Source organism: Triticum dicoccoides, chromosome 7A (genome assembly GCF_002162155.2).
Source record: "Triticum dicoccoides isolate Atlit2015 ecotype Zavitan chromosome 7A, WEW_v2.0, whole genome shotgun sequence".
Lineage (NCBI taxonomy): Eukaryota > Viridiplantae > Streptophyta > Magnoliopsida > Poales > Poaceae > Triticum > Triticum dicoccoides.
Window position 1 is genome coordinate 125932680 of NC_041392.1, and position 12619 is coordinate 125945298.

The 12619-nt window shown below is 44.0% G+C and overlaps 2 protein-coding genes across 2 annotated transcripts; one reads left to right on the plus strand and one right to left on the minus strand.

Annotated features, from left to right (window-relative positions):
* Positions 1-5171: 5171 nt before the first annotated feature.
* On the plus strand, positions 5172-6828 carry LOC119327593. The gene is made up of 2 exons (XM_037600689.1): positions 5172-5944; positions 6145-6828. Exons 1-2 carry the CDS (start codon positions 5177-5179, stop codon positions 6265-6267), a joined length of 891 nt encoding a protein of 296 aa, XP_037456586.1. The 5' UTR covers positions 5172-5176; the 3' UTR covers positions 6268-6828.
* Positions 6829-7158: 330 nt separating this feature from the next.
* LOC119330606 (polyadenylate-binding protein-interacting protein 7-like) lies at positions 7159-11730 on the minus strand. The gene is made up of 6 exons (XM_037603722.1): positions 11278-11730; positions 9507-10307; positions 8839-9232; positions 8510-8580; positions 7763-7887; positions 7159-7656 (listed from the first exon to the last, which is right to left on the minus strand). The coding sequence occupies exons 2-6, from the start codon at positions 10248-10250 to the stop codon at positions 7374-7376; spliced, it is 1617 nt and encodes a 538-aa protein (XP_037459619.1). The 5' UTR covers positions 10251-10307; positions 11278-11730; the 3' UTR covers positions 7159-7373.
* Between the last annotated feature and the right edge of the window lie 889 nt (positions 11731-12619).

The window sequence follows — 12619 nt, forward strand, 5'->3', positions numbered from 1 at the left end:
GAGTTTTTCAGCTAGCTCTGCCACTGCTGGTTGGGCTGTTGAATTTGGGTTCTCCAGATCAAGAATGGCAGGCTGACAAGTTCTAGGGATGGTCCGGCTCCTAGAGCCGCCGTAATAAAAAGGTGGCTCATTCTTTGATCTGTGTTGAAAGGGAAAACAAGAGAACAATCGAGAGAGCCTCGGCACAGATGTAAAAGTGAATAAATGTCATTTCATTAGATGATTGTAGGTATTTATACAGGCAGAAGGGATGCATCGAAGAGGCATCCGTTCGGGAGAGATGTCAGGAACCGACGCGACAGTTGCCAACGCAAACTGGCTGCGGTTGGTACAAGGGGAGATTCCCCCATAATTAACACAAGTTTAATTGAGCTTTAACACTCCCCCTAATCTACACTTGTCCATGTAATATCATCATCTTGAAAAAGTCTCCTCCAAAAACCCTGTGGGAAAAATGTGAGGAGTATACTGTTTGATATGTTGCTAAACTCCTTCAAACCTAGTGGGGAAAATAAGGAGAAAATGATGCAACATATAATGGTTATTGTCTCTTTTAACTCAATACGAGAAAACTCGTAGAGTTTAGAGAACAATAAATATGTCGTATATACTTTCCCAAAAAACCCGGTGGGGAAAACAGTAAGTATGACATATGATCTCATGTTGATATTACCTCATTAAAAACCTTTATGAGAACCTGTATAGTAAACTCATGAAGGGAAAAAGAGTATAATATGATGCATTGAACAGGAACAATTTAGGAGGATACTCCCCCTGATTCTTGCATATTCCGAAGTCGTCATATACCAATTCCATGAACAACTCTTTGGAATGTAGAAGCTGGTAGAGACTTGGTGAGCAAATCATTCACATGATTGACTTGCAAGATATGCAATATAACAATATTGCTAATTACGTAACCTATTTGCATCCGGGCAACACAAGCAACATTATCTTTGAGATAATGGTTGGTGGATGTAGCCATGAGGTCTGTTTGGAAGACTCTTCATGAGAGGGCTACCACACCTAGTATGAACACTAAGCTTGTCTACGATCTGACATAGTGGGGATCTAATCGATGTATCCAATGATATCAGTGTTCACATTTCTGTGAAACTGAAAAACCAGGACAAGATGTTTGATGCCTTTGGAGATATCGATAGATATTCTTGAGTCCCAACCAATTGTGTTTGGTGGATCCAATGGCATTATGGAACGTTGAGTCCCAATATCTCATTTCCATCATCTCTTGGTCTAAATAGATCTTTCTCTACGTCTAGAGAATGAACTACCATGAGAGTTATGGATGGATAAGATTTGTCCACAATGAATTTCTCCAATATATTTTGGATATAGACAACATAGTATACCATAATGTATGAATGAAGGTGCTCAAGTTGTAGTAACGAGCGGTATTCTGGTTTACCCAAATCCTTCATTTTAAACTCCGTCATTTAGATGATTACATGTGTCGTCATTGCAGACACACAAACATGGATAATCATCATTGTAGGAGTAATCCTTGTGAATAAGGAACTCACTACGTCGGTTGTACCAAATGTACCGGTGATAATAATAAGTCATATGGTGACTTATTGATTTTACACAATGTATGTTGCATTTTGTACTTCGATTCAGAATTGAGACTCCGTCGGAAGTCAATCATATATGTTTGAATCTAGTGATCCACATGGACATGTGATCACTACATCTGTCAACTGCAGAGATAGATGATTTTGAACTGCCAATGATATAAGTTATCGGAATGAGATTCCACCTCTGGAGAATAGTTGGGTATCTGCATGAACCCTTGTGCTACAATACTTGCTCTATGTTTCACCACCTTTTCGTTCTCAATTTTGTTTCCAGAAGAAAATTGGTGTTGGTATTGCTTATGAATACCTTCCCATTATTGAGCAAGATCATTTCTACCTAGATTATACCCTTTGCTTGAGTTCAGTCCGAGTGTTGTTCACACTTTGCCATGGCCATGGTCTTTGAATCTGAATCATTTGAAAGGTTTTTGCAATCTAGTTGAGAAATGTATGTCGACATTTGTAGACTTCCGTTATATCTTTCTCCAGAATCTATATATCAATATAGAGTTGATAGAAACATCATTACCCATGGTGACTGTTCGCCATTTCCCAATGCGATTGAGTCGGGTATTTCGATGACCCGGTCATTATGTGCACTATGACCTGGGTTGGTGGAGGTTTCCCATCCACTGGGTGTATACTACCCATTAGGTGTCTCCAACGTGAAGTTGACTTGCATTTACTGATTCATATGCCTTGATATCATTGCTTGCGAGAAGCTGAATCCTGATGTACTTCTGCCATACATCTCCCCCTGTTGCTTTGAACGAGTGGAGTGGATTTTGCTGGTACCTCCACTCTTTCAGGCGTACTTTTACAGGATTGTAGGATTGTGTGATACCTTTATAGTCAGTAAATGAACATGGCAGATTATTTGCAATGTGTTGCAAAACTTCTGAATGCATGGTTCAAATCTTTGAGTACGTGGATTTGAGGCAAAAATGTGTTGAACATTCCACTAATTTTCTGGCATTTTTATGGTAAATGAAATCTCCCCCTAATGCCTGGAAATGTTCCTCATTAAATCAGCATACTGGCCTTGAATAACTCCCCATGCGAGGGGCTTGAGGTATTGACGGAAATACAGTTATTGCTCACATAGACCCCAACTATATGTTGAGGGGCCAATGATGTATGCCGGGTGATGATATCGGTATGCAACCGAATTACCGCAGATAGGAAATACTTGATAGATTTCCACGTATCAAAGACAGAGGGGAATAATATTATGCAGTTTGGTCATGAGTGTGTAAAACTACATGACTCCAACGTAAAGTTGGTAAGTTGCAATTCCAAAATAAAGATAATGCAATGAGCTTAACTCTTTGGATATTATATTCTACCAAACCATTTTGAGTCTAGACATTAGGACAAATTGCTAAACTTCAATCCAAAGGCCATAGAGAATGCCTTCAAGGAGAATTTTGCAATGTTACCCATTCGATTTGCTTGAAATCGATGTCAGGATAATGAGCCAATGGTTTCGTGTGAATAAAGCACACACTTAAGACCATCATGTAGATATGTCTTTTAGAACCATGGAATACCTGAATAGTCTACTCAATGGCTGGGAAGAGCCACTTACCTCGACTTGATGCATTCAAGGAGTCTGAGTGGTTCATCGTAGAATTTTAAGGTGTGCAAGCCTTAAAATTAGCTTCCCTGTGTCACTTGTAGTGCACATAAAATCCAAATGTTACTAGATTTAGCATCATAATAATCATAAATTATTGGAATTGCTGATAGTTTTTGTTTCAACCCAATGTCTCGATGACCAAGGCGAGTATGCCAAGTTTGTCATGTACAAGACACTCTGGAAAACTATCTCGTACACAACATGTGGTACGGGTTGTGTCGTATGTGTAGTACAATCCAGATGATACACATAGAATGTGTTTTCCATATCCGTTGCATATGGTAAAGAGAAGTTATTTCTCTTTGTTGTCATCATAAGTTTCGCTATGGAAACTATTTTGACGGATACCTTCATAGTTTAGTAGGGTACGAGTTAAACCTGGGAAGCAATAAAGCATCCTGACGTTACTCGAGTACCCACAGGGATAGTAAATATGACTCGAGTTGAGCCAACAAATACCTCATCGCGTCTAGCGATTTAAATATCTCCTTTCTCTCAATGAGAGTGGAAACATTGAACTACCCTGAGAATAAAGTTTGTGGTGCATATGTCCACAAGGCACATATCATTTTTCATCGGATTGACTCCCGTAGAAATCTATATATATAGACATGAAGATTCTCAATATGAAAATCACTGTCAGATATATATAGAATACATACAAATGTATTTGTACCAAAGTGCTGATACAATATATGATGACAACAATAATCATGTTCATATTAGAACATTAGAAATAGACATAAATAAATAGATCACTAAGGAGATTGAGGGACTAAATGTAGTCTCCAAACATGTCAGTTGATGCATATTCAACCTTCATGTTCTCCGTGCCCATAGGGTCATGTGACAGTTGGATAGTCATTTTATTGCTCGGTTCTAGAAGAACGTCATGCAAACAACAAACTGCCATGATGGTGTCAGATTGAAGGAGTGATCTTCAAACCTTTTGCCCTTGAGGTTCTTTGTATCCCAGGGATTGCTAATACAGAATAACCAGATGCTGAGATCTGGATCGATATAATGTCTTACGATGCATAAAGCAACATGTTTATTCTGTTAGTGGTGTGACTCCAACCGTAGGAGAATTCGACAGGTCTTTGATGGCACACATTATCCCACGAGACACAAGAGCGATCATGATGTCCATGGCCCAAGTAGGGCAGTGGTGGCCATCGAGGGCGAATGCCTCAATTCTCTAGCCATCGGTTACCAGAGATAATTAATTTACAATTAGTAAATTAAAGACCATCATGGTAATGTTGCAAAATTAATGGATATTTCAAGAAGTTATCTTGAAACCATTAATGTGAATCTCAAATTGCTAAGCATGACACTTTGAAGATAATCTCCCGAATGAAGTAGATCTCGCAGCACTAGGGAGTATAATCTGATGAAATCAGGAAATACTCACTCATAATGCCTTATGTCATGACTTAGAAAAATGTGTGGGAGAGCACTTTGTAAAGCAATCATAATGTCGAAACAACAAAATATAGACTTTATCAGTAGTCATCTATAATCTGCGTAGGCAGTAGATCCATATGACTATCTTGTGATCCCAAGCATCAGCTTGAATAAATCACTTTAAATTTTGCACCTTCCGGAATACATCGTACTCAACGGAAATACACCACTATTATAATGAATAGTAATGATATTGCAAACTTGATGTTCAAGTGAAAGAAAAACTTGAATTGTATAGACCTTAAATTAAATGAGATGATCATGTATCAAGTTGCAAGATAATTCAACAGGGTGAATTAATATTTTGCGAGAGAAAATTAATCTCAATCGCAATGAGATTGTTTTGCGAGAAAAAAATATTTCTCAATCGCAAATCAATATTGTTGTGCGAGAAAACTTAATCTCGATCGCAAAACAATGTCGTTATAGTAATAAGACATGTTATAGAGATTGCTAAAAAGCAAACATATTGAACATGCCACATAATAACCACATATTTTCTGGAATATTAAAACTCAACAGAAAAAGGGCTGAAAAGCGGTGGCCCAATCTTATGCAAATGGGCCACGCTGGGGAAGCCAGCCTAGGGCCGGCCTGGGCCTGGTCAGCCAATTGGATAAGAAGCAAGCGGCCAGGGATAGCGATCCCCTGCCAGCATCCATCCCCAATCCCCACGACCGACGCGGGCGGCGACTGCCATGGCCGATCGGCCGTTTCTCCGGCAACTCGTGGAGAGACCACGACCCGGGCGGAGCGCTGCCGAGCCTCGCATTGGAGGCCGGAGAAGGTTGCGCCAGAGGACTCCGGGGAGGGCGTGCCGGCCCGATTGGGCACAGGCGAAGACGCCCACGGTCGGTCGGCCGCACCACCGGCGGCAAGAGGATCTCCCGCCCCGCTCGTCCTCGGAGTAGGAGTCACCGGGGAGGTGGGTGCCGGATACGACGCCATTGGAAGCGCCATTCGCGAGCCCGAGCGCCGCTGGGCTCCATGTGTCAGCGCCGGGGCCGGGTCGCCTCTGCGCCCGTGGGGGCAAGGCCGATGGTCGAGCATGGGGTGTGCCAGGAGGAGCAGCGCCGGGGCCAGGACGCCGTTGCGCCAGATGCCCGTCGCTCGTGCGCCGGATCACGCGGCCGAGGGCAGTCTCCCACCATTGGACGCCGATGAGGCGCCTTGCCGATGGGGCCCGAGGGTTCGACTGCCGCCGTTCTTCGCGACGAGACTGTCCCTCATAGAGGAAACAAAGGTAAAGCGATTTAAGAAATCAACGCGTGTAACTTTTCCGTTTTCTTCCCGATTCGTTCGTTGGTGGATCTCGATTTACACTCTTGTCGTGATGGGAGACAATGAATTCTCGGTTTAAACCTCCAATCTTTTGATCGATGGATGCCATCTCCCCTGTTCTTCATTCATTTTCTGTTCTTCATGGCCTTGTTTCGCCTGCAGGAATTCATGGCCACAGCGCACTGCAGAAACGTCGGTCCTGAGGGCGGCCGCAGTAGCGGGCACCACCACGCCGACGAACACGCGAGCGAGCGATGCTGTAGGGGGGATCGTCGCGCAGATTGAATCGCTCTGATAACGTGTTGAAAGGGGAAACAAGAGAACAATCGAGAGAGCCTCGGCACAGATGTAAAAGTGAATAAATGTCCTTTCATTAGATGATTGTAGGTATTTATACAGGCAGAAGGGATGCATCGAAAGAGGCATCCGTTCTGGAGAGATGTCAGGAACCGACGCCACAGTTGCCAACGCAAACTGGCTGCGGTTGGTACAAGGGGAGATTCCCCCATAATTAACACAAGTTTAATTGAGCTTTAACAATCTGGTTGATCTGGTTGTCCCCGTATGGCTGACAGAGCAGTATGTGGTAAAAAAAAAGGATGATGTCAATACACAAGATGGATCATGCATTTTCATGAATAATTGTTTGCGGGAACCGTACATAAATATTTAGTTGTGTTGTAAAGTGGAATTCTGTGTTAAAAGACATTAATATTGTGTAATATTGCCTTGTACTAGCCTATACAAGATGATGTCAGTACACAAGATGGATCATACATTTCCATGTATATCCGTGAGAAAGCTAAGCATGATAAATTTTAAACATTAAATTACTAGGTTCTTAATTCCACTCTTCTTTTTTAGTGAAAGGGATTTTTCTTCTCTCATGTGCATGCACCGCATGAGTTGCTTAAGCAACCACGAGTGTTCATTTGCAGCTCTCTCAAGAGGATGTACACAACAGAACTTCCTGGCAACTTGAGAAACAGAATAAAACAAACAGGTGAAAGCATGCAACATGTTTGTCTCAAATTTCACCGAGTCCGCAAAATCCCACGTCTTGTTATAACCGCAGAATGCCGGTTGAAACCGAGATCTCCCACGTTTCCCGTGTGACATTCGCCGCAGTCCATCTCGCATGCACTCCAGGGAACCATATCACGAATAAGCACGGCAGGAGGGGAATGGAATGTGAATTGAATGGATCTATGTATAATTTTACACTGTATTCTGTTTTGTCAGGCTATTCTCCTGCTGGCTCCTTTAATATACAACTACCAAGAACTTACAAGTGCTCCAACAGCGCACCTTTTTAGTTTTTCTCCTGCATCTCTTTCTCCTCTTTTTTTTGTGGGTTGCTTTTCTCTGTGGTGCTCACCTAAGAGATGATGTTAGTACACGGCGACGCGAAGCAGGCCGGGCTGAGGTTGCGTGTAATGGAGGCCTTCGTCCAGAAGGAACTGCTCGACGGCGATGGGCAGCCTCGCGGTGCGAGAGCCCTTGGTGTGGTGGCCTGTTCCGACGCATACCATGACTTGCATCCTTTCGCCTGAAGCCCTCGCCATGCCCCTCAGGGAGCTGAGCTCGACCTTGAGGATATGGATTGCTTCGCTCACGTGGAGGCCGTGTAGATCAATCAGACGATCACTCCCCCGTTGCAAAGAACCAGGGTTCCTGGACAATGAATCAAAAATTTTAGGATGGAACAGAAGTGCTTGTAAATATGTCGCTGACATTCCACAGAAGCAGTATACATAGCTTGTAAAGGGGAGAAAGCAACCTCTGTCGATAAATAGCTTCTCTAGCTTTCTCATGAGCTGCTTTCATTTGCAAGTTATAGGCCTGACCTTTGATGCTTAGTTCCTTGGCCAGAGCTTTGTTGCCAATTAGGTAAGCTTGTCTAGCCTGCCAAGTACATCTTTCCATCAATATTCCAACTAACAAAATTAATGAGTCAAATGTGCAGGACGTAGCAAATGATGATATCCTGGATGTAATTTATATGATACTGGTAGCTATGGGGCCAGATTTGCCCTTCCCTAAAATAAGTCACACAAATCCATCATTTTTTATGGCTTGCAAACTTGCATATGAGTAGTGGAAAAATTATACAAAAACATGAATATTCTCTGCCCTTCTTTTTTTACATGGTCTGCCCTTCTATTTAGGAAGGAAAGGAACAAGACATGTAGTCAGAAAGAAGTTAAAATGGGAGACATTATGATTATTCTCGACTGCAGTTAAGCACATGACAATGATACACACCTAACGATACATACAGCAAGTAGGCAACAAACAATTTAAAAAATGCCAAATTCAACAAAAACCGATTAACAATGCCAAATTCAATCCATAGGCAAAACCCTCAACAAATTCCTACTATGATTCTGCCAGTGTTTTTTTAATATTCCTTATGAACAGATATCTAAACAAAAATTGCAAATGTGAACATGTAACATGTACATTGGTTTAGAAGAATAGATACATATACAACCAAGCATCTGGAGACAACAATTAAGCTGCTCACCTGCTCAAAACATGCATTTCGGACACGGGCAAAATCACGAGCTTCCTCCCTCGATTCTGAATACATGTTTGCTGTTGGGCCACGTACAAAGATAAATCCATCAGTCTATAATTGCATCTATCTAGAATGAAGACATGGAAATACACCAATATGCTTCAAATTATGCACACCCAACTATAATTTGCTTCCTGAGATCTATCCATACATTGTAAAGCACAATGTACCAATCCTAACTTGCCTATTCTAAGATAACAACAATACAATGTGCAAAACCATCAAATTGTGCAATCTGCATCAGAAATAACTTATAATATTCAGATGAGTATTACCGACTGAATCGCCGGTATCAAGCCATGGAGTTGCAGCTGCACGTGCACTACTAACACTTTGATACTTGTTCCCAGAAGATGTTTTAGAACCAAAACTGTACTGCTTGGGTACAGAAACGGTAGAAACACCATTGCCATAATCAGAGCCCTTTTTGAACTTGCTGTGGCCAGAATTCTGCGATGCAAGTTTCCGAACAGCTGAAACAAAATCACCAGTACCACTAGATATGGTGGAAGAATTGCGCCCACTGAAGAAGCCAAGGATATCCATATCTCCCTTGGAGAAACCATTTTGATCTTCTGCTGTTGGCAGGGCAGGAAAGTCCCCCGTACTAAAGTTTGGTGAGCTGGGGGTCAAATTCATTGTCTGATTGGAAGTAGGATCCACTTGCATCTGAAAAATCAAAAGAAAAAATAACCCTTGGAGATGCTACTGAATGTTGCAATTGTAACATAACTGCTTGAAGCAATGTACATTACCAAATAAAGAGGAACGAGATTTTAATATTGTCTTTCAAAGGATACATTTAATACTGGTGCCTTGAGCAGAAAGAAAAATCATTAAAGTTTCAGCCATATACGTCAAGAAGAGACAGCTATGTTAAGCAGTGCTCTGATTGGACGTCTAGAGGAGTTAAGTATGAAAATTACAGATAGAAAGAGATTACCTCTAGCTGGGTGAGAATTTCAATAGTATGATTGAAGTCACATCCATTTGCATAGTACAGCTCCGCAAGACTCTCTGCTGAAAATCCAGGAAACTGAGACGCTAAATACTCTAGGGGGTCAAAGAGGACATCTGATGCTGCAACGTACTCACTAGCAAAACCGTCAGTAAAGCCCGTGGTAGGATCATACTGAAGGTCCTGATTTTCATTAGCAAAGTGGAGATCACCCACGTAATTTTGCTCCCAATTACTTGAACCAACAGTTGAAAAGGTTGCCTGTGAATTATCCTCGTAAAATAAATTGGTATGCCCAAGTTCCAGGTTGCTAGCTGAAGAAGACAACTCTTGGTGTTCTCTTGACAAGCGGCTAGCTTTTGTCCCATAGAACGGAGGTGCATTCAAGGATAATCCAGCAAGGGACAGCTCTTCAGGTTCTTGTTCGATTTTCTCGAAAGAAGTGAAGTCTGGAATAATATCATCTGGGAGCTGCTTACGCCAGAACTGGTGTGCCTCATCGTCTGAGTTATTAGACTTGGACGACTCAGACCTGTCTAGAATTTTTTTTCCAGGGGACCCCCTAAGTTCAGACTTACTTGCATCTGAAGCTGTGCTATTACCATAGGATGGTCTAATAACACATGAAGGGACAAACTCTGCTGCATTGGGATTTAATGCAGTGAATTTATTTGGTAACATTGACCTTGCATCACCATTATTTGGAACAACTTTATTCAGTGAAGTCATCTTTTAACAGAAATTACATGTACAGAAAAAACTCTTCCAATGAGATTTACCCAAACCCTGAAAAGGTGATAAATATCAAGGGTTAGTATTAGTATGGTTCGGCGCATTTACAAAAAGTATATTTCCTATGAATAACCAAAATAGAAAAGTCATCTCTTCGTTAGCAAGAAGCTAGTATTTGCTAATCTGTAGAACTATTTAGCTACTTCCATGATTTTCTGTGAGGTAGCTATCAATAATAAATTTATGCCAGGTTACCAAGAATTGATATTATTTTCAAGTGAAAAACAATTTCATGCTTATCGAAAACGGCAAAGGCAAATAAAAACTAATCCAATAAGGTCTGGCTCCAATTATTTGAGTAATATTTAGAGCACACCAAATGTGAACTCTAAACTAGATATGCCATTTATTAATTTACATGACATATATGGATGAACTAGTCCGAAATCAATTCAGCTAGAAAAGTTTTTCTTAGAATTGCCAAACTAGTCGGTCCATTAAATCGTACAGTTGGGCTCCAAAAAGTTTGTTTTTGTTACTATCAGCCAGAGATGGCAACACAATTATCACCATTACTTGTAATAGAAGTTTCCAAATTTACACCAGACCTAAAAGCCGGTAGGTATCTTTCCAAAAAAGGGCGTCACCCATTTGCACACAGAATGGCGTGCCCTTTCTTGGCTCAGATATAACTGCCTGAGCTACTACCACAACCGCCCGCGTCACAAAAACTGCATCTCCACATGCAGTTTCTATACGCCAAATTCACCGGCTAGGACGTTGAAATATCTAACGCTTCGCTCGTACGCATTGGCCCTTTTACGGCAAAAAACTTTGCGTCGCCGCTAAATCAGTAAATTCCCATGAGCGGCAAACGTAACGCAGCAGTAAAGAGGGAGCAAATAAGGAAAATAAGCTTAGTGTTACGCCGGCCAAAATCATACGCGCCTCCAGCTCTAGCAGAAGCTCGGGAGAATCATACGCCCGCAAAGGAGCAACAAAAGAGATTGAGCAAACAGTGCACCTGCCCACTCGCGCAGGCGCTAGCTACGGACGGAGAGACGAGACGCTGGAGCCCCGACGCCGCGCCGAGATCCGGACGGGACGGGATCTACACGAGGCGAGCGTCCGCGGCAGATCTGGAGAGCTCCCGCCAACGCGAGCCGATGCCCTTCCGCCGGTCGACGAGCTGGTAGTAATATATAGCTGGCGACCAGCCCATATGGGGCGCGAAGGGGAAAAAGCCTCGGCCGCCCCTCCCCGACTCGGGGCAGGGTACGGGTCGTCACCGCCCACGAGACGGAGACGGAGTCGGCTCGCGGAACGGGATGGGATTCGGAGGCGCGCCGGAGGTGGTGGCCGGGGCGGGCACGGAGACGGGGCGGGTCGCCGGGATTTGTGGCGCGGTGGAGGCGGCCGTGGGGAGGGGAGGGGAGGAGGAGGAGGGACGGACGGATGGGTGGGGGGAGGCGGAGGAGGAGGATAGGCGAGGGATGGTGGAGTTTGACCCGACGCGGCGGGTGGTGGGGCCGGGGGATGGGGTGGTGGCGTGGAGGGGACGGATGGGTGGGTGGTGGCCTGGCCTTGGGATCGGTGGCGGGATGAGGGCAGGGCCGCGTGCGCCTGCCTACGACCTGTCTCCGCTCCCGCGGTGCGACGCGAATATGCGGCTGGCTCGGTGATTCGACCCAGGGGAGGGGGGAAATATCGGCGGGGCTCCCGCCGGTGGTTCCGTGGTCTGGCTCCGCCCGTCTGCTTCACAGCGCTCCGTGGTTCCTGTTTGCCATCACCCATATGAGGCCATGATCCACTCCCCCTTCCATCAAGTTGGGAATGGACCGGCATGGTCGACTGGTCTGACCTAATTTTTCGGCATCAATGGACCTTCTAGATTGGCGTCGTCTAGACTCATCAGAGCGAGTGGGTCGTCTTCACTCTCCACCCGGCGTCACGGCCCCCGCCTCCGACGCCCCCCGCCGCCACTGCCTCCAAGTCTTTGTCCGTCACTTTCGAAGTCCTCGATCGATGATATCGTAATCCCTGGCCGCCGTCGCCGCCACCTCCGAAGTCCATGTACGTCGATGTCTATGATGACCGGCAGACGCGCCGGCTCCCCAAATGCGAAGCAACAACTTGTAACTTCGCCCTCGTTAATTGGTTAAGCAAAGTATTCATGGCTAGGGCAAAATCGTGTGTAGCTAGGTTTTCTTGATTTGGAAGGGGGTGTGTTCTTGATCAGGAAGGAACTAGTGCTTGATTTGGAAGCTAGGTGTGTATGTTGATTGAGTTGTCTATCATATGGAAAACGATTGCTTTCAACCGACTGGTTTAACGCACGCGTAAACCGCCTCGAGGGATTGACACGC